Genomic DNA, 26590 nt, shown 5'->3' on the forward strand with positions numbered 1-26590 from the left:
TCAGTAAATTACAAACTTAACAGTAAATAACACCCGTCACATGTAAAACAAAACTGAGTATAATCTGGTGATTAAATATGCATGTGACTTTTTAACAAGTTTTGGTGATAAAATTTCTGCCAGAGTTTTACCATGCATTTTCTATGCAAGTTTTCTGCAGATTTTCGTGGGAGAAACCGATTCTCCCTCATACTATTCTTGACTTAAATCATTTCTCAGTTCTCTATGGTAATGTAAATATCCGCATGTGGAAACTGTCAATTTTACCATCTCGCGTGATTAACAAAGTTAAATCACTCATTATTGAAGAAAAATCAACCATGTATGTCCAACCATATTTTTTGGTGAGTCTCATATGATGATGTAATTGGTAAGATGTTAGGATCGGATACACTTATCTTTTTTCATTTTAGTGACGAATAAAATCATTCAATATTCCAGTCACATAGAACCATCCTTAAAAGTAATCCCATTGTGTTCACATAGATTCATAGATTCATATTTTGAAAGATTATCCATTCAGAAGAAGTTTTATGTGTGCAGTTTATGTTATTTCCGTGCGTATTTGTTCATATAATATGAGATATTTATCTCAGGTAGAGTTATCTGATCATTTGTTTTATGTATATTTGTTTTTACTTAAGTCAATTGTTTAAAACATTAAGTTATATATTGTTCCAGTTCTTGGAACTTTATAAATGTTATATCAGTCATTTCTAGGTCTCCCGTCGTACTTAAAATCCATAACAAAATCGTATTTACTTAAATAATCGAGGAAAACCATTTAGAAACAATTCTAAGAACTTGACAATGTCTTTCGTAACAACAACCTTACGAGGAATAGTGAACTTTCTACTTTCAACAAAATGTTGCACTTGCATGGATGTCATACACAAAACATGTCATATATATATATAAACAACGTAGTTTTTTTTAGGGTGCTTTTAATGTGTCCCTTCCTTTCCTCGTTTGTCTACCCCGGACTTGACTTTTTATGAGCAACTCGGCGGGTGTTTCTAGAAAAGCAGAGGACGCTTACCCTACCGATGCACCTGGTCCATGCTCCAAGTTTTTAGTGGAGTCCAAGTTGCTCATTTACTTTTGTTACCTTGTATGTATGATTTTAGTTACTTTATGTTCTTTGTTGTGTATGTCTGTTTTCCATGTCTGGTCTTTGTCCCTGGATTACATTCTTTTGATTACCGCTATAACCTTGGTTCCCTTGATTACTCTTTCAAATATATATCAGCTGTCATAGTTGTGTACAAAAAATATTGTCCATTGATTTCTATATTTTTTCTTGCTCTAATTTTCTTTATATTATCCAATTTTTTAATTTTTTAATCAAGTACCCAAGTAGCAGTTGATATTGATTCATGCATGTCAAAAAAACCATCGAATTCACTTTCATTTCTAATTCACAAACAATTACATTCCACATAACAATTCTCTCATTCGGCTTTTGCACTTTCGAGATAACAATTAAATAGATTTGGTATGAAATTTAAACTTTGCAACAGTTATTTTTCTGTATTTCGTTTAATTTGGTTGATTTTAGTCTGAAATAAATGTATGGTTTTCTCATAAAAAATACACATCTGAATACAAAAATGACTATCGTTGCCTAAAACATATAGCATATGTAGACCACAAAAGCATAGTTTTTTCAGTGGGTTTTTTCTAAACCACGAATCACTTCTTCTATAGGCGGTGTCTGAATCCTTTAATGAATAGATACTTAAAATAACTTCATCATTTTCCAGCGTATGACACCAAGCCGTAAGACAATGTGTAATGTTTTATTATGATAAACGATATCATACATGGCAAAATCAAAAAGATCTGCTCAAATACATTCTAAATACATTAGAAATACGAAATATACAGAATATTTTGTGAAACATCGTATACTTTGATGTACATTTCATACTGAGTTGTCAGATTATCTACTGCTGTCTAGTACTTAATACGATTATTGACATATCAATTTTTAAGCTACACAATCTAATTATGATTTATGTCATTTTGTGCATTGACATCACTACAGGGACGCTAAAATTAATTTATGCATGTGTAGGAACACCAATGACTGTATTGCCTCTTCATATGAAAGCAACTTAATTTCATTTATCCTTATTATCACATTGCATGTTACTTGAAGTAAAGTCAATAGTGTTGCTAAGGTTCTAGCACCAGAATGCTGAAAAAATATAATGTTCAAAATTTATCGTGTCACTTTATCCTTTTTATGCACATATAAACAAACAGACTTATAACTTGTGAACACTGTGAATTATTTTCTCAAAACTGATGACCAACAAAACATTTTACTTCTTGTCAAATGTGTTCAAGATTAATATCTTTAGTCATCGGACTAACAATTAGTAAAAATATCGTTGATAATCCTGTTATAGCAAGAAATACACAAAAACTTACTCTATCGACAACTCTAGCAATCTCTTGCCATTCATGTACAGCTTGGCGCTCATACAACGAGTTGTCATGTAATAGCATTACTTGTTTAAAGTAAGTTAAAAGTTCTTTATCAAAAGTTGATTTTTCATGTTTATACATGTTTGTGTTGGGCATATTTACGTTTTGATTCATAACGTCGGTTAATGTTTCGTTGCTGACGTCATTTATGTCCACATGATTCATATTTGTATGTCCATGACGACCTATATCATTTTGAATTAAGGCCTCATTTTCGTGTGATGGGTACATGTAATTCCGCTCCGGGGTATAGTTTGGTGTTAACCCGTAATTTACCTGGTTATCTAAATTAACGGTCATACACAACATTTTAGCAACAAATTTTGCACATATTTTTACATATTTATGAGGACCTTTGGCAAGTGCTCCACGGTGATGAATGTTTAAAACAAATACGGAAAACACCACAGATAAACCGCTCATTGCCATTATCACAGTAAGGTAAATTCCTAAAAAAAAAACGAATGATATATTTATTTACATAGAAAAATGTGATATTTACAGCGATTTTAGCAATAGAGTATTTGTTGTGATGTATATGATATTAAATATAAATGCAAGAGTAACAATGATTGGTTCATGCGTTAACATCTATAGTTCAACAATAAAGACAAATCAGTCATATATCAAGGATAACTTTACTTTTTTTTGCATGTCCTTTTTTCATATCTAATAGTGAAAAAAACTTCCAAAAATTTATAAAGTTTAGAAATGTTAACTAAGTGCAAAATAACAAAATTCTGGATATATATGGTAACCGGTAGAACTATCCTTCCTACAATAAACTGACTCATTATAAGGGAAGTTATTACTGAAATTACTAAATTTGATTTCCTGAATAAACTACATATAATCCTGGAGTTGATGTTTTAGCAAGGCTATTTGATCGAAGAAGGAAGTGCAAACAGTAATACACTGGGAATCAAAAATGACTAAATAACTTTGCATGTGGTGTTTTTTTTTAAATCTAATTGATTGATTGATTGATTGTTGGGGTTTAAAGTCCGAGCAGCAATATTTCAGCTATATTCAGACAATGAACATGAAATGGATGATAAAATGAACATGAAATGAAAAAAAAGGATGGGTCACAAGGATAATAGGGTTGACAAATATTGATCGCCACTGGAAAAAGGGGGGTGGGTAAGGTCGGGCAATTTCACCTCCTGTGGCGGAGCGCAAAGGTTCCTACTCCTATCGAATACCACAGCAGGGTTCTTTAACGTGCGAGGAACGTGGCATCTTTCCCAACACGGTGCACCACTATGGTTTGCGGTCAGGTTTTCCGTATTATAGCCTGACAACCCCACCATGTAACACGCCAGAGGTACCCCATTCCACCACCTGGGGCACACATCCCAGTTGCTCTGTGGGCAGAGCGCCTAGCCCCCGGCTAGGTTTCTGAGCACTATTTAGTCGCCTTATACGACAAGCCACAGGAGGCCTTACCCATCCTCCCTTTTCCAGTGGCAATCAAAATTTGTCGACCCCATTATCCTTGTGTCCCATCCTTGTTTTTCATTTCATGTTCATTTTATCATCCATTTCATGTTCATAGTCTGAATATAGCTGAAATATTGCTGCTCGGACGTTAAACACCAACAAACAAAGCGTTCACATACCAAAAATGATTGCTTTATCTTACCTATGAGTGGTATATATTCTGAAGTTGGTGGCATGTTTTCAGCAATGAGCAGCATAAACACTGAGAATGCTAGCAGCACAGTTAGTCCTAAAGTTACTTTTTCCCCAGATTCCGGTGGCAGTAGAAATCCAGTTAATGTCAACATTGATAGTAAAACACAAGGAATTATAACATTAAAGGCGTAATATAGTACCCTCCTCCGTAAATGGAGGTAGAAGGTTACATCTGGAAAGGTTTCATTACAACAAGGATACACTAAAACATTTCTCACGGCTCTTGTCGCAATCAACGTCCATTCTCCGTTGTCAACGTAATTTGATAAGTCAACATTGGTAGTTCTATTTGTGACGTCTACCTGACTTCCGTCGTATGCCCACGATCCAAGTTTTAATTTACATATTTGGTCGTCAAATGGAAAATATGTTATATCCATTTTGCATGAACTTCTCATACGAACGATGGGTGGCCAGAAAACATTTCCGTCATTATCAACCATGGCCAGACTTTTCATGTATCCTTTGCTGTGACTATCGACGCTTAAAATCAAAAAAGGCAAAGCCATAAAATTTAAGAAAAACTAACTATATACTATGTCAAGTTATTCACTAACAATGTTCAATTTTTTTTACCAGAGTTTATTTTAAGATTGAGTAGTCAAATATTTACTAACTATTAGAAAATTAACGCTAACATTTCTTATATGTATCCTTCTCCCTTTATAAGCCAGTGATTAAGAGGATGCCTATGCAAATACCAGGCAGTGGGTGGCACATGTCAAAATTTGTTTTAAAACATGTTCATGTATTTCATTTCGCAAATACGTCCTTTTTTAAAGTTGAAAGTTGGTTTTTTTTTATTTTAACTGCAACGTTAAAAAAGAAACAAATTACATAGAAAGCATTGTAATTCATTGAAAAAAGGAGATAACTCATTTATTTTGTGTAAAATTAGGTTGCTTTTTTTTCGGGAATTTCAAAATCATTTCCTGAGTCATCCATTTTCGATTTAAAAAATCCGAGGGAGAAAATTTACCAAGTGCCACCCATATCGTAAAATCTGTCTGGTTTCTAAATGGACAGTCTCTTAAATGTGCAAGTGACCTTTTTTAACCATCGGGCGATGATTAAATTTCTGCGAGAGTTTTCCCGTCATTTTAAATTTTCCTTTTTTTCAGATTTCAAAGGAGAAACCGATTCTCTTTACGCCTATTTTGATGTAAGAGTAATCAAAGGAACCAAGGTTATAGCGGTAATCAAAAGAATGTAATCCAGGGACAAAGACCAGACATGGAAAACAGTCACACACAACAAAGAACATAAAGTAACTAAAATCATACATACAAAGTAACAAAAGCAAATGAGCAACCAACTCGGACTCCACTAAAAACTGGGAGCATGGACCAGGTGCAACGGTAGGGTAAGCGTCTTCTGTTTTTCTAGAAACACCCGCCGAGTTGCTCATAAAAAGTCAAGTCCAGGGTAGACAAACGAGGAAAGGCAAACTATGACCCGTTGAATAAATCAGTTTTCATAGTGCAGATGGATACATCATAACGATCCATGAGTTTATGATGACGACCATAAAACTTCTGTAGTGATGACTTCAATCTTGTAGCAACATAACCTTTTTCCAGAAGCCTATTTGTTAGACTTCTAGCGCGATACAAAAAGTCTGCGTAGTTTCGGCAAGCTCTGGCATAGCGTATGAGTTGTGATATGAACACTCCATACGCAGGATGTAAATAATTATGTAAATACTCCTTTTAAAAAAACAGGATTTTAACTTTTCAACTTGCTCGCATGTTGGCGGGAAATGTTCTATTGAAATATATAGGGAATTTCAGACTTTTTTATTGGCTTTAATAAGACACAATTAACTCAAAACCTATATGTGACCTATACTTTTTACATCAAAATTATAAAGTATGTTCATTCAGGGTCATCTTTGAGAAAAATAGGAAAATTTATCTACTAGAAATATTAGGTATGATCTACATTAAGTAATGATGAACTCTGTAACTCATATCGAAAAAACAATGCTGGCCAAGGTAAAAAGGGTTTGAAATGTACACATAATTTGTCTAACACAATGATGTCAAAATATATGAACTTTACTTTTGCTTTTGGAAATGACAGTTGATCAAAATACGGATGATGAAAATTACATAATACTCTTAGTACATCTTCAAATTTATTAATAGCTAATGGCAAAATAATTTGCTTTATTTTTTTTTCTTCATCAATCAATAATCTGTACAATTTAACAACTTTCTCACCTATTGTATAGGATTATGTCGGGCAACCAAATTAAATCACATGGTATCCGAAACCGTTTTATGTTGGCGAATTCAGAATCGTTATCCCACCGCAATTTCTCGTCACACCATTCCTGTTTAAAATCAATAGAGTTGACTAATGTCATATCAGTTTCCGAAGTGTGATATAAAAATGCGTACAATAAGCCGTAACTTCCGAAAGGAATTACCGCATCCTGTGAAGAGTAGAAGTAGGGCATTTCTTTAAGCAACAGAAATCAACGTGTCTAGATATGGAAATCTATGAAACGTAAAAAGACAGCGGTCTGAAAAATTATACTGTCAATAGTTGAACTCTTATCATCAATCAAATATATTAACACAGTGATATACAATCTCACAGTATTTAACAACAAAGAATTTAAAATACAAGTCCGAGATAGTTTACGGATGTACAGATGTATCTAGCGAAAATAATTACTGATGCAAAATGAAAATTAAGTTTGGTCATTCTGTTCTTTTTATATGATGCAGCAAGGTTTTGATGACTGTTATACATGGATGCCATTTTCTCAGTCAGCTTATCGACACTAAGCACAAGTTTCATACAATGCAAGAACTCCAAATCATGGTTGGTGGTAAAATATTAGTTATTTGTAAACAAGAATATGTTAAAAATCAATTTATATACCTGATCGAGCCAAATATTCGTTGTTAAAACTTGATTTTTTTCATCCTGGAAAATACAGTGGTTGTGATAAATAATGCATGATACAATGTGATGAAATAAGTAATGCAGATAAATATCAGCATTCAATTATATAAAATTCTGCTAAATTTTACTAAATTGATTAAGTTTCAGATCTACACAACTGCAAACTCTTGTAAAATTTATAGTACAATTTAGCTGATCAGTATTGTATAACAATGCAATTCGGCGTACATTCTTCTTGTGTTTGCTTTAAAAAGCAAACCAAAGTACAATGCGTTAATTTAAAACCATTGTTCTTGTATCCAAAGACCAAAAATCCAATAAAACAACTGCACAAAAGTTGTCATTGACTTTTTTTTCTACAGTACAAGTCTTCCCATAAATATAACAATTGGGAATAAGATCATGAAACTTCTGTCTTATTAATTTTGCCCTACGTTCATATTGAACCCTATCATGACTATATAATTATTCTTTAATTAGCCTTTTACCTGAACATCACAGTAAATTTACAATTCACATAACAGATTGTCAGGCGAATGGAAACAAGAAATCTTGAACAACGTTAAGTAAAATTCCAAATTACCAACACCACGAAAAACAATAATTTCTATACTTTTTGACTATTTCATTTAATTGGAGGTAACGCATACTAATCTTGTGTAGAAAGATGTTTTGATGTGCATCACGTCAGTGACTGAACAGGCAGTTGTTTTCTTTTATCAGTCATAGAAAACAATTTTAATGTACAAAAGCACAAGGTAGACAAATACTTTATGAACCTTTAGAATCGTTCAGGAACATTTGGTATTGTCGGTTATTATAGATTTTTGTTTCAGAGTTTACCCATAGAAGCTATAAATTATCCTATATTGAATTATCTTATATTCTAATCAATACATGTAAATTCTATTTCTTTTTAAACACGACAAAACAACAAGCCTCACAATTTTTACTCGAGTATGAAATCTGTAAACAGTTTTTGTTTTCATGTTTTTTTCAAGAGTTATTGTTTACGCAATCGATTTCTTATAAATTAAGTACTCATCTATTCATATTTTTGACAATATAATTGGTATTCGGAGATTATCCGTAAACGTTGAAGTGAAATTCCAACCCTTAAAATTAGTAAAACTTACTATATCTAAGACTTGCGTCAGAGAGATTCCTAATCTTATGGTGACGGGTGTTTGTGCCCTGTAAACAGGTCGGGATGATCTATCGTAATTACGCATTAATTTGTATAGCAACCTTTGTTCTTCAGTCATATTTTCAGGTGCTATGTGGTTCTGCTTCATAAAGTAGCCATTTGCATACATATCATCAGCTGCAAAAATAAAGTATACACTTGATTGTCAGTGGAATAAAAAGGTCAGAACTATTTACAGGGGAGTTCTGCACTTGCAACCTGCCAGAAAACGAAGGGAAGTCTTTCATTTATCTACAACAGAGATAAGACGAATGTAGGTCTTTGAAGACTTCTTTTGATTAAAGATTTAAGAATTTAGCACTGTTTGCGTAGAAAGTGTATGAATAATATTTATGTTAACTTGTCAAAAAGTTAAACAAATACTTTTGTTATTCTTCCAGCAGTTGTGTAATGTGAAATATATAAACAGGAGTTTTTGAAACTGGGTGTCTTTAGGGTAAAAGCAAAATAAACTGGAATATCGTCATATATAAGCAATGCAAATGACTAGTAATGGACAAATTTTAAATCATTGATTTTTATCGTTATTCCTATGCCTTCTGGAATATTAATAGATTCCAACTCTATGCCTGCATGATTTTGCTACCTTATTGCAATTAAATTAGTTTCAATTTACATTCACAGAACAGACATACTATGACATTCAACAGACATAGTTCTGTTAAATTATTTACAAATGTGTTGTTTAATCGTCAATTAATAAAGCAAAGACATCCCTGTCTGGAAACTATATATCACCTCGAATACAGAGGTCGTCTGAATAGCTTCAATGATATTTGGTCAATTACAAGGCCAGTATATATCCACTAACCACCGTCTATCTTTAAATTAAAGTACAACCTGTCGTTTCTCTTCACAAGTATATTTTTTTTCTGTCATGAAATCAAAGACGATATAATTCATGCATTGTATTTGTATGTTGCTATGGTAGTTGTTCAATCTCTTACCACCGAGAAAATGAAATGAATCAATCATTCACAGTTATCAAATTGTATGCAGCTACCATTTGAAATTGTCACCTGGAAGAGCTCAAGTATTCACACATCGTAAACATCAACAGATTTAAACCTTATCTTTTATGAAAACATTTTCTGGCAGTAATAAGAAAGAAAGTTAGTTGATGGATTGATTGTTAGGGTTTAACGATGAAATGAAAAAAGGGATGGGACACAAGGATAATAGGGTCGACAAATTTTGATGGCCACTAGAAAAAGGAAGGGATGGGTAGGGTCCAACAATTAAAATTTTGTCGATATAGACAGACACAGTATAATACAACTGTATAAAAATTGTCTCGTATATATCATATTCGTTATAATTCTGATAACATTGTTTTCTGCAAAATCACTAAATTCCCCCAAAAAATAAATCCCAAATAATAAAGCCCCGTGCAGGTCCGGGTGTAGGCCTGCAGCAGCGCTAAGCTTGTCGTATAAGGCGACTAAATAGTGCTCAGAAACCTAGCCGGGGGCTAGGCGCTCTGCCCACAGAGCAACTGGGATGTGTGCCCCAGGTGGTGGAATGGGGTACCCCTGGCGTGTTACATGGTGGGGTTGTCAGGCTATAATACGGAAAACCTGACCGCAAACCATAGTGGTGCACCGTGTTGGGAAAGATGCCACGTTCCTCGCACGTAAAAGAACCCTGCTGTGGTATTCGTTAGGAGTAGGAACCTTTGCGCTCCGCCACAGGAGGCTAAATTGCCCGACCTTACCCATCCCCCCTTTTTCCAGTGGCAATCAAAATTTGTCGACCCTATTGTCCTTGTGTCCCATCCTTTTTTTTTTCATTTCATGTTCATTTTATCATCTATTTCATGTTCATCGTCTGAATATAGCTGAAATATTGCTGCTCGGACGTTAAACCCCAACAAACAAACAAACAAACCAAATAATAAAAAAAATTGAATAAACACATGGTTCATATTCTTGTTAACGTTTTTTTTTCTTTAACTGGTTTAAAGTGAAAATATATCGTAGACTTTTTGTTTCTATCTGTATCTTTCTATTGTGTTGACGAGATATTACTACTTGAAGTTCGTATACAGCATACAAAAAATCACAATTCGATACCTATATAAAATTGGCATGTTGTTGTATTAACAGCTTATGTTTGAATACTTGACTCTGGATATATAGTTCTTTTTTAAAAAATGGCTTTTTCCCCGCTAGCTTTGATATGTTGATTTATATATCTGCATTTTCAATAGAATAGAAATTCTAGTTTTGTTAAGGGTTAAACGTAGTGATTCTACATTTGCTTCTATGTTTACTACACTCTCGAGGTGGGATGCGTTGTATCAAGGCCTCTGATTTGATCTTTCGTCAGTTAGTTGTTTCTAAGACATCTTTTTCAATTGAAATGGGTAACCCACGTTTCGAGTATATAAATATATGATTTTTTTGCATGCAGCTGTTGCGTGACATGTAGTTGATCCATGTCTGTCACACAGCGGCATAATATTATACAAATACTGTTAAAACAATTTATTAAAGGTTATAGCTGGAAGTGACATCTAATCAGCCCGAATTTACTATACCACACAACACTTGCATTTTTGACGACTTCAATTGAGGCAAACATTTATTCGAGCAAAGCATGAGTAGCCTTTGAATAAAGATATAAACTGAATGTATACTTTCGTAACGGAAATTTCTGTCATTTCTTGTCCAACAAGTACTTGACTGGAATATTGTGTAATATTAATGAATAATTTTATTCCTTTAAGCTTCATTAACTGGCTGTCGCTGATAAAGAACAAAAAGAAGAATGGATAAGCCGAAAGATTAAACTGAAAGGTGTTTAATGTGAATGTAAACAAATGACGGAGAGATCTAGAAAAGTTAAACTTTATGGTGAAATAGAAGCCGATAAAGATGGACCACCAGACTTTATCAATACAACATCATATAACTGATAGTATTTAGAAATAGATAATGTGATAATAGGGCTATGGTGAGCCAAGACTCGTTTTAGTGATAATAAATATATCATTAATATTTATTATGATAATAAATTTGTTTGTCGTCATAGTAAATGTTTGAGGAATCTCAGTAAAAATGAACAATTAGCTTTACAAGAAACATAAACATGATTTAGAACGAATAATATATATAGACAAACAAGCAAAGAAGTCAGTATGAGCTCATATTAATAAAATAAAACTTAGTTGTGCTCTAGTTAGGAATCATGCAAAACTGTCATACATGGTCGGAAAGCCTGCATATTTTTTCTTCATATTTTGTTTAAAATACATGAATTAAAGAAATAAAAACAACGTCTGGCATTTATAAATAAACCCATAACCCTTGGTTCTAGGAGAAATAATGGAAATACCTCTGTGAATGTCACATACAGAGCTATTGGATTTTCAATGTAAATTATCTACATATACCGGACAGATTTGAATGATTTCATCATATGCCCCGTGCAGGTCCGGTGTTAAAAGAAAAGGCCTGCAGCAGCGCTAAGCTTGTCGTATAAGGCGACTAAATAGTGCTCAGAAACCTAGCCGGCGCTCTGCCCACAGAGCAACTGGGATGTGTGCCCCAGGCGGTGGAATGGGGTATCCCTGGCGTGTTACATGGTGGGGTTGTCAGGCTATCATACGAAAACCTGACCGCAAACCATAGTGATGCACCGTGAAGTGAAAGATGTCATGTTCCTCGCACGTTAAAGAACCCTGCTGTGGTATTCGATAGGAGTAGGAACCTTTGCGCTCCGCCACAGGAGGCTGAATTGCCCGACCTTACCCATCCTTCCCTTTTTCTAGTGGCAATCAAAATTTGTCGACCCTATTATCCTTGTGTCCCATCCCCTTTTTCATTTCATCATTATTTCATGTTCATTTTATCATCCATTTCATGTTCATCGTCTGAATATAGCTGAAATATTGCTGCTCGGACGTTAAACCCCACCAATCAATCAATCAATCAATCGTTTCATCATATAGGTCAACAAAGCAACTTAATAACAAAAAATAAAAATGTGCAGCCATTTTGTATGTGTATTACATACTACAGAATAAGCATAATTCTTACAAGAAGTGCTACTGTATAGATGACTTCCCTTTGTAGTGTTAACGGGCATTCCTTAAACCAGACGAGTATATTGTAATATGATTTGTTTTCAAAGCGTTTAAAGGAAACCATAAGAGAGCAAAGAGGTAAGGGTAGAACAAGAAATCACGACGGGCCTAGATATCAAAACTTTTATGTCGGTCAAGTCATAAAACACAACCTTTTACTGATTTCGTTATAATTTAGAATATTATGACTAACTTAGGTAATTGAAAATGGACCATTACTCACAAATCCCTGAAATGCCCCGAAAGTTTAAATCCTAATCATGTTTTGTTTGTTTGAGACCAATAAAGGAATATTTCATTATTTGACATGCTTATGACATTTTTTCTTAATGACATTACTCAACAGTTTCATACATAAGAATTATTCAAATATGTGAAATGCCAAAACAAAATTAAATAATTTTTAAGGCATGCAATGTATCTTTTTGGTACGTACGGAAGCGAAATACAACGTAGGAATGAAAGAGTAATCAAGGGAACCAAGGTTATAGCGGTAATCAAAAGAATGTAATCCAGGGACAAAGACCAGACATGGAAAACAGTCACACACAACAAAGAACATAAAGTAACTAAAATCATACATACAAAGTAACAAAAGCAAATGAGCAACCAACTCGGACTCCACTAAAAACTGGGAGCATGGACCAGGTGCACCGATAGGATAAGCGTCCTCTGTTTTTCTAGAAACACCCGCCGAGTTGCTCATAAAAAGTCAAGTCCGGGGTAGACAAACGAGGAAAGGAAAACCACGACCCGTTGAATAAATCAGTTTTCATGGTGCAAATGGATACACCATAACAATCCACGAGTTCATAATGACGACGATAAAACTTCTGTAGTGATGACTTCAATCTTGTAGCAACATAACCCTGTTCCAGAAGCCTATTTGTTAGAGTTCTAGCGCGATACAAAAAGTCTGCGTAGTTTCGGTAAGCTCTGGCATAGCGTATGAGTTGTGATATGAACCCTCTATACGCAGGTGCCGAAGGGATGTTGCCACAGATGAAAGGAAAGTTGACAATTCTGAATGAAAAGTCATCACGTTTGTCGTAAAGTTTGGTCAATACTTTGCCTTTACCATCGATTTCTAAGTGTAGGTCAAGATATGAGGCTGACTTCACAGTGTCTGTAGTATCCTTTATCTCAAGTTCCTTTGGGTAGATGCGATGTATCAAATCCCCGAAATTAGGATTGTTTAAAGATAATACGTCATCCATATAGCGGAAACAGAGATTGAAGGATCTAGCCAAACGATATTCTTTCTTTCTGATCAGATCAGCTATAAAGTCAGTCTCATAAGAGTGAAGGAATAGGTCAGCAAGTAAAGGAGCACAATTTGTTCCCATTGGAATGTCGACCATTTGTTGAAAAACACGTTCACCACACTGGACAAATATGTTGTCGATTAAAACTTCCAGCATTTTGTAAACATCTTGCTCTGTATATTTGGAAGATGATTTGGAATTATTTCTTACAAAGTATGAGGAATCTCTACCAAGAATTGTATCTTTGTATCTAGGTGTTCCATCTTTTTTTGAAAAACAACGATGTATAATGTTTTTAAGTCGGGATTTTAACTGAGTATGGGGAATAGAAGTATACAGTGTTGAAAAGTCATAGGTTTTAATGCTATTATATTCAGTTTGTTTGTTGGAGTTTAACGTCCGAGCAGCAATATTTCAGCTCTATTCAGACGATGAACATGAAATTGATGATAAAATGAACATGAAATGATGATGAAATGAAAAGAGGATGGGACACAAGGACAATGGGGTCGACAAATTTTGATTGCCACTGGAAATTGGGAGAGATGGTTAGGGTCGGGCAATTCAGCCTCCTGGGGCGGAGCTCTATGGTTCCTACTCCGGCAGAATACCACAGAAGGGTTCTTTAACGTGCGAGGAACGTGGCATCTTTCCAAACACGATGCACCACTATGGTTTGCAGTCAGGTTTTTCGTATTATAGCCTGACAACGCCAGCATGTAACACACCAGGGGTTACCCATTCCACCACCTGGGGCAAACAACCCAGTTGCTCTGTGGGCAGAGCGTCCTAGCCCCCGGCTAAGGTTCTGAGCACTATTTCGTCGCCTTTTACGACAAGCTTAGCGCTGCTGCAGGCCTATTCTTTTGACACTCGGACCTGCACGGGGCTATTATATTCAGATAATAGTCTTGAACTGATTGTCTCCAAAAGATATTTCGAATTTTTCAGGATCCACATTGAATTAATACCACTACAGGAGTAATAAGTGTTGTGGTAGGACTGCAGACCCTCTTTGACAGTTGTGTGTATAGAAGTTAAAAGTTTTGAAAGAGGTTTGGTGGTACACTTTGCAGATCCAGCTATGAAACGTTGTTTGTATGGATTCTTGTGGAGTTTAGGAATCCAGTACATAGACGGTAAATCACAATCATCGTCCTTGGTAGAGACCAAAAGAGGATAGCACAGATTTATGGTTTTCCACAATCTCTTCTTTTGGAGAGAGTGGTAGCAGTATAGGTCTTATCACTGCTATTATTTTCTGCGTCTACCCCTGATAATAAACATTGGATGTTAAACGTTTTGCAGACAAAAACAATGTTGTTTTAGGCTTTGTCTTCTGGTACGACAACATATTTGTCATGTATAGTAGACAATGTTTTTGCTACATCGGGGTCTTTAAAAACTAATGTAGCCTTGGCACTCAATGACCTACTTAAAACTTTCATACGTTTCAAAATTAAAGACCTCACGGCCTTTAACCACTCTGACAGAGAATCAATGTCTTCTTGTTCTCGTTTTATACATTTTCTTGCATAGTCCTCGACGGCATCCATAAGAACTTTAAAGTTATAATTCCAATTTATGGAGCGTGGTTCACGGTACTTTGGACATTTAGAAAGGATATTACGCAGAGATTCTTTAGATAATGGTTAAATCTTCCGTAACGACGTGACCAGAAGGTCCATATTTGAATGGAGAGGTTTTGCAAGAACAGTCAGGTGGTTTAGCCCTGAAGTCCTCAATCTCGAGGTTCTGCAATAGCCTTTTATAAATTTTGGATGCCATGGGTGAAGTATAGGAAAATGAAATAATTGGTATGGATTTGTCTTTGAAATATGGTGGAATTTTGTTGGTAACGTTTTTGTGATGGAAGATGTTAGCCAAATTAATTGCATCTATACCTTTGTTGACAAACGGTAGTGGAAGAAATGATCGTTTTTCTTCATCTTGACTTTTCACACAAACCGGTTTAAAGAGTCTGTGGAAACCAATGAAATCACGAGAAAAGGCATCAACATGAGATAATAATATATTAAATTTAATTATAACCCGACATTCGTGAGATCACAATATGAGGAGATGGGAATATACAGAACTGGATTTATTCTATTCGTGGTTACTATCATTAAATGTTACCCTTGACTTAGTAATTGTGTATTTAGGCACTTTGCAAACAATTAATTAATATTAAACCGAATGAAATAAAACCCATAATATAGCAATGTTGCAGTTCAGTAGTTATAAATCTTGATTTTCCAATTTTTTACAAACTTATTTATTGAGAACAAATTAAGTGTTCATGGAAATGTCTGTATATACATAGAGTAGTCAATACTAATGGGATATTTAAAGAGAATATGGCAAATATAAGTAATAAAAATGAAAATACATTTTTATTATTAAGACAAGAAACATAGACAGTTGTCTACGTATATGGCGTTTTTAGATATTGTACATGATTGGAAATAATCTTTTTGATTTGATTGATTGTTGGGATTTAACGTCCGAGCAGCAAAATTTCAGCTATATTCAGACGATGAACCTGAAATGGATGATGAAATGAACATGAAATGATGATGAAATGAAAAATGGGATGGGATACAAGGATAATAGGGTCGACAAATTTTGATTGCCACTGGAAAAAGGGGGGATGGGTAGGGTCGGGCAATTTAGCCTCTTGTGGCAGAGCGCAAAGGTTCCTACTCCTATCGAATACCACAGCAGGGTTCTTTAACGTGCGAGGAACGTGGCATTTTTCCCAACACGGTGCACCACTATGGTTTGCAGTCAGGTTTTCCAAATTATAGCCTGACAACCCCAGCATGTAACACGCCAGGGATACCCATTCCACCACCTGGGGCACACATCCCAGTTGCTCTGTGGGCAGAGCGCCTAGCCCCTGGCTAGGTTCCTGAGCATTATTTAGTCGCCTTTTACGACAAGCTTAGCGCTGCTGCAGGCCTATTCTTTTGACACTCGGACCTGCACGGGGCTTTTTTTTTATTTCAATGTAGTAAAACTTGAGAATCAGGGGACAGTTTACCATACCCTTACATCAATTAGTTATCTCTTCAAAAAAAACATTTAAAATGGAAAATTTTATATTTATTGTGTTTTGCAACATATTATATAAGATATTTCGAGCTATCTACATTACTAAACAGAGAAACTCGACATTGTGTTTTGCTTTTACTTCTTTTACATCAAATGTTTTATTGAACAGTAGATACTAGGGTATAAAGTACCATTCTAGATAAGAATCATGCAAAATGTGATTTATGGTTGGACACCTAATGAAATTTTGTATTTGATATTTTGTTTGAAATATTATAGTAAACAGAAATAAACATGTGGCCTTTCATTTAACCCTTGTTCTTAGGAGATAAACACTATATAGAATGTATAGTAAAATTCAAAATTAAAGGAGACAACTCTGTATCGATGTAGATTAACTCCTAAATGCAGACAGATAGGAATGTATAATTATACATATCATCATATAGACCTATAAAGCAACTTAATAACAAAACATGTGTCGCTCTTTTGAGGTGCATCACATATTACATGACTCGCATAATTCTTACAAAGACTACTACTTACTTACATATGCGTGTTTGATGTATTTGTAATAAAATATATGAGAATATTTGTTTGACAATCATTAACTCATTAACTTCTTAACATACAAGTGACATACATAAGCATTTGAGGAATAAATCAATGAAGCTGTTACTGATTTATCATGTAGTCTCTGTTGTGCCATAATACTGCTTTTAACAAGAAATATATGAATAAATAGTTAAATACTCAGTTTGGACATCTTCAATGGATATTATATACTAGAATGTATCAATTCAATTTGTCAAGACTATTTTCTGCAAATATTTTAAATATTGATAAATTTCCATTTTCCTTGATTGAAATTCACACAAATGGAGACATTTGACTTGAACAAAAACAGTTATATACTACTAGTAAATAAAACTTACACAAGATACATGCAATTATGACGCAGTTTATCTCAGTTGCAGCTGACTCATAACGTTTTATTGCTATTTTGTGAGAGAACCATTTTAACCAATGTAATAAATACAGGAAATGAAATTCCCCAACAATTACTTTCAAATCAATATAGTTTGTGTAAAAACGGTCCAAGGTCCAAAGTAAAATTTATAACAAAGAAGCCTTTTCCGTAAAAAAAAATAAGAACCATTGTTAAACCAGTTCAAAAAAAATTAACCAATTTTCGTTTCTAATTTCGTAAAAATGGTAAAAATATGATCAACCCATTTTACATGCAGTACCTTAATCAGAGTTAACTTCGATTTTTGGGGAACATTTATGATCTAATTACAAATTTAAAATATATTTTTAATAAATGATGATATTAATTTCGTAATAATATAGATTATATTTGTTACTATGCATTTGACGATGCTGAATATCAACGAGGCAGGGAAATTCAGAGAGTGAAAATTTTACCTACAGGAAACTTTACTTATTGACGAATATACACCTACAGAACATGTATTTCAAGTGAAAAATTTATTCCTCAAAAGGCACGTAAAGGAATTTGAGTGTGTTAACTCTGGAAATGCTATGTATGCAGTAATTGGCAATTTTTTCAGCGAATTTAAAAAGTAAACATTTCGTAAGAGGACTTGACACATACATGTACGTGATTAAAATTTTCTTAAAACTTCAATTTAAGACTTGAACTTATGAGAAGCGAAAACATGTCATGTTAATTAGCAGTAAGGAATGTAGCTACACGAAAATATCTATTGAGTCCAGCAAAATTTAAATTCACCAACACATTGCATTTCCTGGATTTCTTTTAAACAAGTATTGCACTTGTTGCATTCGTTCGTAAATTTCAGAAACATGACTGTCAATTGTACAACTGATAGCATTTTGTTCCCCCTTGATTAATAACATTTCAATCAATAAATGCTCTTATTAGGTATGCAACATCCGTCCCCAGACATATAAATGATGAATTACAAAATAAAGGAAAATCGGATGTTGAACATCCCTTTATTCGCATTGATTTCACTTATATTTCCATGCATATTATTAACATTAGTTCTTGGAGTAAAGTTTTGATTAGAAAAGTCAAGCTATTCTTCTAGAGTTTATACTGGTACAGAATCTCAAGCAAGTCAACAAAAGTGTGTATACACCATAACGGGTTACTTAACTGGAACAATCTGTAACCACTTACTTGAAGAATGACAACATCAATGATGAAGAAAAAAAATATATTAAATAACAAAAATTATAATAATGAAAAAATAAACACAAATGCATAATGACCATGCCATCAAATAATCCGAAAGGGTCTATACGATTCAAGGTTCGAAATAATAGTATCGTTTTGTTTTAGATTTCATTATTTGAGTTTATTTAAACATGTGAAAACGCTTAGATATATCTACCATTATACCCAAAACCTTGGTTAAGGTACAAAGTAACAGAATATTAAATATGACCCTTTTCTGACGCCTGGTATAATCTGAATTAGCCGTTTGTCTACATGTTTATGTACATCGCATGGAATAAAACAGTATCATAACAAAAATATTCATAACGAATTCATAAATTCTAATTCTTAAACTTATAATCTTCAACGTCACTGATTAAATACATTGAAAAGTAAAATATAACAATTTGATTGACAGAAAAGACATAGGATAAACCGAACATATAGAGCAGTGACAGGGTTATTCAGGAACACAGACAATGAATATACATAAACCTTACTGTAACGTATTATTCTATACTGAGCGTATGACACTTTATCACACATCAAACGCTGTGTGGGTAGAATTGGATTAGTTGTATTTGTCAGAGTATTAGTCTTACCACAAAATTGGAAGAAAACACATTAGATTCAATAAATTACGTAATACCCGAAAAGCAGTAAAGAAAACAAAACTTAGGTTTTGTCCAATAGGGCAATGACAGAACTATTAAAGAAGAAGAAAGACGGGAATGCTACTGATTGTCATACTAAATTCATGATTTCCGATGCTGATGATGGTCACACTAAACTTATGACTTCTTTGTTATTGAATGTTCACAATTACAAATGAATTGATAATGATCTGGTCAACGACGTTTAATTGGACCGTTGTCCGTATATATACACGAGCAAAACAAGCTATGTCCGTCAAACGATCTGCGATCTTGTATCCGTACTTCATATACATACAACGTGACTTCTTGAATTTTTTAAAGTGATTGTCGTTCTAAGAATGATGGTCAGATTGGTAATTTTATGAAGAAAATTGGAGAACAAATATAACTAAGCCAATTGTCGATCTTAATAATTATACAAAAACGCTTTTCTCTTTTCAGGTTAACTGAACTTAGTACGGTTGAAGTAAACAATCAATACTGTTAATTAAATCAACAATTTATATATTTGCGAAGTTTCAAAATACATAAACGAGAAAAATAAAAATGAAACATTTTTTTATTTGAATTTATGATTACGAATAATAATAAATTAATGTGGGAAAGTTTGAAATAAATAAATCAATATCTATATCTATCTATCTATCTATCTATCTACTAAACCTCCCGATATCGGCCGTTTTAAGCTGGAGCCTCCAAACATCTCATCATACATTCCGTAATCTTCAACGGTCTTCTCCCGGTGGGAGCATAAATCCTACCGCTTTCGAAATATTCGCTATTCATCAGTCAAAATATTGGGGATGAAACTGGGAAGTTAAGAAGCCAAGAAGTGACACACTTCGATTTTGGACAAGAATAACAGGGGGTCTCCTTTTGTAGGGGTTTTCGAAGATTAACATCAATACAAACCGTATCTCCGCTAAAATGCATGAAATCTTGGTATATATTAAATTAGGATTCAAAAACTAATTTTGATTAATGTCACGTGGATATTCATACCACTAAACCTCAGATGGTTCACGGTCAGACCCTGCTTATTTAACCTGTCAACCTACATGTATAAGGCATTGTCGCACCCACATTAAATCCACCTCCCGCGACGCGCCTGTTTTTGTTTTTTTCTAATATTTTCAAGAGGCGGATAACAACAATTTGGCGACACGGATTAAATACAAACGCAACACAGGATGCAGCTGACTAAAATGAAAGACAACTTCGTTCACATAAAATATAGACGCTAAAATTTGCATTTAATATCGAAAAACTGACAAAAAGCGGAACTGCAGACAACAATTAGCACGACAGGACTGCTTGGCACAAATATTATACAAGACCCGTTATAACAAATACTAAAACTACATGTAGGCTATTAAGCACAGATATTTACACATGGATTTAAAAAATTTACATGTACATCCATGCTCCTCCTGAGCGGAGCATCGAAGTACTTCCTCAGGTAACAGCTTTGATATAAAAACGGGTATTTTAAGTATTTACATGTTTTTTTGGCGTATGTTTCAGTGTACAGTAAATACGAAAGAAATGTTGGAATATTTACTTTATACACAAGAAACGTAAGCAACAGGATTTTATACACAGAAAGTTGCGTAAAATTGACCAGCATTTTGCATATATTAAATTTGCAATATAGAATACATGCAAGGACATGTTTGAAATGTACACATTGCAAATGTATATGTATTGAAGATTTTTCCCGAATAAAGAAATCAGTGTCGAAAGAACTTTGTTATATAGAACTGTACTTAATCATTGTAATAGATAAATACCCAGACCTGGATTTTTTTACAGGCAAACAAAGCAAACGGCTTTTAATTTTTCTACTTTCAAAATAAAAACAGAAGCGAGTAAAAAACTTTATTCGCGCTTGATATTATAACAGTGTTACCAACTTTGCCCGATCGCATAAGGAAATAAAATGCTTTGCAGCATTTGTTACAAAGAAAATTATCTTTAGACAGCGTGCTGCAGGTTTTAATACACTAATGCTTATACGAGCTTATTTAAAGTCTCTCATTTTTGTACTATGTTCCATGCAAAAGTGACCCGTGCAGGTCCGGGTGTCAAAAGAATAGGCCTGCAGCAGCGCTAAGCTTGTCGTAGAGGGCGACTAAATAGTGCACAGAATCTGGGTTGTATGCCCCAGGTGGTGGAATAGGGTACCCCTGGCGTGTTACATGCTGGAGTTGTCAGGCAAACGGAAAACCTGACCGCAAACCATAGTGGTGCACTGTGTTTGGAAAGATGCCACGTTCCTCGCACGTTAAAGAACCCTGCTGTGGTATTCTTCCGGAGTAGGAACCATAGGGCTCCGCCCCAGGAGGCTGAATTGCCCGACCCTAACCATCTCTCCCAATTTCCAGTGGCAATCAAAATTTGTCGACCCCATTATCCTTGTGTCCCATCCCATTTTTCATTTCATCATCATTTCATGTTCATTTTATCATCCACTTCATGTTCATCGCCTGAATATAGCTGAAATATTGCTGCTCGGGCGTTAAACCCCAACAAACAAAACAAACAGCCATGCAAAAGTAAATCATAATGTAGAACAATCTTTTATCAAGGAGATTTATACGGATATTACAGCAAAAAAAAAGTATTGAAAACTATTGGATTCCAATATTAAATTCATAGAAAAAATCCCACGTAAAGGACAGTAACGCGTTTCAAAGTATATAAGCGCATTCACGTACATGCATGAATGTTTATAGCAGTGACTATAGCACAATCGACGTCTGATCAAAGATTATTTCAGACTTTATTTCATTCTTTGGCATAAAGGTAAGATAAAAGCTCTTTAATTAATATATCTACTCCACTTGTACAATGTAATAAGGATTTCAGTGTATTTTACACGGGTGGCCAGGTACTTAATCATATGAGAGTTAGCTAGGTCACATGATACATGTACATGTAAAGTACGACTTAGTCATTTTTGAAGGGATTTTAAACATTATTTTAGAAGGTTTGTTTTGTTAAATGCATATAGAGATCCAGCGTGAACCAAAAAATCCTTTTTCCTATAGAAAGATTTTATAAATGCATACTTTCAATTTCAATCTTTTTTTGGTTAACGCTGGATCTCACTATAGAATAAGTGGCCGAAGAGTGAAAAATGCCATTTTATTGACATAATAGCTTTCCAGGCGGTTTTTGTGCATTCGTTTCTGTATTGTTATTTTTTAAATCACTAACTGAATGCCTAAAATTGAAAATTTACAATATGTATTACATTATTATTTAGTTTTCTTCCGAATTGATAATAGTTTTTTACCAATTATTTCAGTAGGCAGGACAAGGCCTTATGGACCCTCATGCTTAGCCCCATTTATGTCTTATTATCAAGTTTTGTCCGATTAATGAGTTAGACGACAAAAACTTAAGTAATAAAGTTACTATTTATTAGACGCCAATTGGTAATAATCATGATGCAAAGCTTGCCGGAGCACATAATAGCTCACAGAGAAAAGACTGACTGCTTATTGAATTCCTATCACCGTTTGATAAGACCTTTGGCCAATCTTCACGGAACGGTTCTAATTTGATTGGTTCTGTAATATGGCAAGGAAACAATATAGTGTTATATGAGATGTTTACACCATAAAAGTCAATGAAGTTATATACTGAAAATCTTTACATTCTGTATTGTTACTAATTGGCCTTTGCTCAAGAGGATTCCCAACGATATCAAATCTCATGAATCGCATATTGTTACACACATTTTTCCGATTTCCTAAAAAAAAACCAAACATATTAAAAAATCATGCGAAGTTGGTTCCATCATATTACACAATTTTACTTTTATTATAAAACCGCAATAAATAACATTAATGATCGAACACTTTAAGATATGTCTAATGTAAAGGTACAAATATAATGTATTAGACTTTACGTATCCTTTTAAGTACCGGTCGATATATTATTTCGTTACTCCCTATAGTAGAGGAGATTCATAGTGTTGAAAGAAACCAACCGAACAAATGATGCTTGATCAGTCTACATATGCTAGATTTTTACTATTACCTATTCTGTGTTTAGATCTGCATTTTTTTAGAAAACTATACTTTCATCTCCCACTAAAATTAACCAAATCAAGAACAATAACTCCTCCAAAGTATCATTTCATAAACAATCTGCTTAATTTTTATTTCGAAAGTGCTACAACCAAATAACAAAGAAAGACTGGATTATGGCCCATTTTTGTTTCTGACAATGAAATGAAAGGGAATTCAATGTTGTTTTGGCATGCATGAATCGCCTCTTGTCTGATTTTTATAAAGACTGCGACTTAAGTTCAGGAAAGACTTTCAGTGGTATCATTCTACTTAAAACATTTCCGTATATGTTCAGCAGGTTAAACATTACCAGTACTAGGAAGCAGAGAAAACAGTTTGAGACAGAAATTTCCGAAATATACATTGTTAACTATATTGGTAAGTGAGTTAACCATTATTTTGATCATACATTTAGACAAATTATAACACGTAGTATTAGTGTCTAGATGCAGAAACTTTGTCTCGAATAGTACCCTAATTGATTCAATTATTTTTATCAAAATATTTCGAAGACGTGATAATTTAAAGTTTCCAAAGAATCTAACACACAATTAAACCTATATGTACTTATCTTAAATTTCGTCCAAGAGTAGAAAAAGAATCGTAATGAACAAGTAAAACAAACACTACTAGAGGCCTTAATTGGATTGAACTCGTATTCTTTTTGAGAATTTCTTTCTTTATTTATCGGCTTTCAAAGACAATCGCCCCGTTCAGGTCCGGGTCTCAAAATAATAGGCCTGCAGCAGCGCTAAGCTTGTCGTAAAAGGCGACTAAATAGTGCTCAGAAACCTAGCCGGAGGCTAGGCGCTTTCAGCGCAGAGCAACTGGGATGTGCGTCCCAGGTGGTGGAATGGGGTACCCTGGCGTGTTGGATGCTGGGGTTGTCAGACTATAATAAGGAAAACCTGACCGCAAACCATAGTGGCGCACCATGTTGGGAAGGATGCCACGTTCATCACACGTTAAAGAACCTTGCTGTGGTATTTGATAGGAGTAGGAACCTTTGCACTCCGCTACAGGAGGCTAAATTGTCCGACCCTACCCTTCCTTTTTTCTTGTTGCAATCAAAATTTGTTGACCCTATTATCCTTGTGCCCCATCCCTTTTTTAATTTCATCATCATCCACTTCATGTTCATCGCCCGGATATAGCTGAAATATTGCTACTCGGGCGTTAAACACCAACAATCAATTAATCAATCAAGGACAATCTCTCGTCGGGAGTTGGTCTATATAGTTCGACAATATGTAGTTTTGTAGAGACATTTAAACCGAAGATGAAAGGACATGTTTATTCTTTTTCAACCTCTAATAGTTTTATGATTAAGCCACGGTGGTCACATTAATTTCTGGGTGAGCATACTCATCACATTTTTACAGTAGACATCTTCATTATGAAAATGACCAAATTGGTTACAATTCACTGATCAGAGGAGGTTGTTTTCTTTTCAGAAAAGTAAACGATTACGTCGGACGCAAAATGATGACAAACCTTTGAAAATAAAATATATCCAAAAAGATACGACATAAAATTACATATAATGAAAGTACAAAAAAATGACATTGCGATGAAATGTACCATACATGTCGCCAATGTTCCCAGGGGGGACAGTAACAATACCCCACAGAACGAATGGTTGGTTCATCTATTCTGCTCTTTTCATCGCTTCTTTCTGCAGCTATTGACCAATATTGACACATTACATACCAAATTACATTTCAACTAAAGAAATCATATGTAGTTATTCAACATAAAAAATGTAATAATTCAGCTTTTGAAGTACATCAACAGGAACTTCAAACATTTATGTAATAACCTTAATTATTTCGGTAAATTACCAATGTTATTTGCAAAGCTCAGACAAAACAATGTATGGAAACTAACTGACTTGGATTTAATCAATTGCAACCCAAATTTAGATATATCAGTTTCTGGTTTAACGTTATACATTGATATTGATGATGTTATTTGAGTGATGCTTGCATGCTTCAATTAGCAATGCGATTTATTATTTTGATGAAGCAAATTAAGTGTCAACGGCACAGATTCTACAAAGCATTCATCTCGTATAAATGCAAGGTTCATTGCATTATCTCTGGATTGATAAAAATCAATCGATACCGTAAGGTTTTTGTATAAAGTTAAAACAGAGTGATTTTAACGTACAGATTCATTTAAATAATACTGAAAAGGATAAGACGTTTTCCGACATGCATTATACAAATGTTACAAAGTCGGCCATTTAAACTGGAATCAGAATTACTACCCATTCTACAACTAACAATTTCGGAAAATATTCTATATTATCTATACACATTTTATAACACCACTATATGAGAGGATCAAACACATTTTTTTTTAATTTATGGATGTGTAAAATCGGTCCATCCACTCATAAAATAAAGGACATTTATACCAAGTTTGTGTAAAATGGTCCGATTTTACACATCCATAAATGCTGGAAACACAACGTTTAATTCTTACAATTCCAATCCAAGTCTATCTTAATTTATATATATATATTATGAGAATCTCAATCAGAGATATTGTCACCCGAAGTTGCCATTGCAAATGGCGGTTTTAAAACGATAAGTTGACACGATCGTCGATTTCAATATTCAAATTAGAAGGAGTTACTGTTGAGTACTGATGACCATATTCTTTCAAAATTGTTTTGAATATTCGATTTCGAAAATGAATCAAATTTGTTGAAGAAGTGGTAGCCATTTTTGTTTACGCTATGTTCAAGGAAATTGCATTGTTGTTAAAACTCTCATCGCTGAGGCCGTAGAAGGTGAACAACCAATCATAACAATCGAAAAAAAAAAAACGCATGCAAATTAGATTGGAATTATAAATATAAATAAGTTTTAACGCGAATATGTTGTTTTGTAATATTTCGAAAAAAACTTGCGGTCGT

At 34.2% G+C, this 26590-nt stretch overlaps 1 protein-coding gene across 4 annotated transcripts in view; it reads right to left on the reverse strand.

Annotated features, from left to right (window-relative positions):
- Positions 1-1783: 1783 nt before the first annotated feature.
- The window catches only part of LOC148621812 (neuronal acetylcholine receptor subunit alpha-10-like), a 62570-nt gene continuing 37763 nt past the window's right edge, over positions 1784-26590 (reverse strand). For 2 of the 4 annotated variants that reach the window (XM_088576550.1, XM_088576552.1), the window contains 5 exons: positions 8244-8431; positions 7084-7128; positions 6414-6526; positions 4139-4674; positions 1784-2942 (listed from right to left, as the gene is read on the reverse strand). In XM_088576550.1, the coding sequence (XP_088432676.1) occupies positions 2338-2942; positions 4139-4674; positions 6414-6526; positions 7084-7128; positions 8244-8431 (1487 nt within the window). In that variant the 3' untranslated portion in view covers positions 1784-2337. Of the gene's footprint in view, positions 2943-4138; positions 4675-6413; positions 6527-7083; positions 7129-8243; positions 8432-17658; positions 17719-26590 lie in introns of those variants that run through there. The other 2 variants (XM_088576551.1, XM_088576553.1) reach the window with 2 other exon arrangements.

Source organism: Perna viridis, chromosome 3 (assembly GCF_037379345.1).
Source record: "Perna viridis isolate PV_CMFRI_1.1 ecotype Kerala chromosome 3, ASM3737934v1, whole genome shotgun sequence".
Lineage (NCBI taxonomy): Eukaryota > Metazoa > Mollusca > Bivalvia > Mytilida > Mytilidae > Perna > Perna viridis.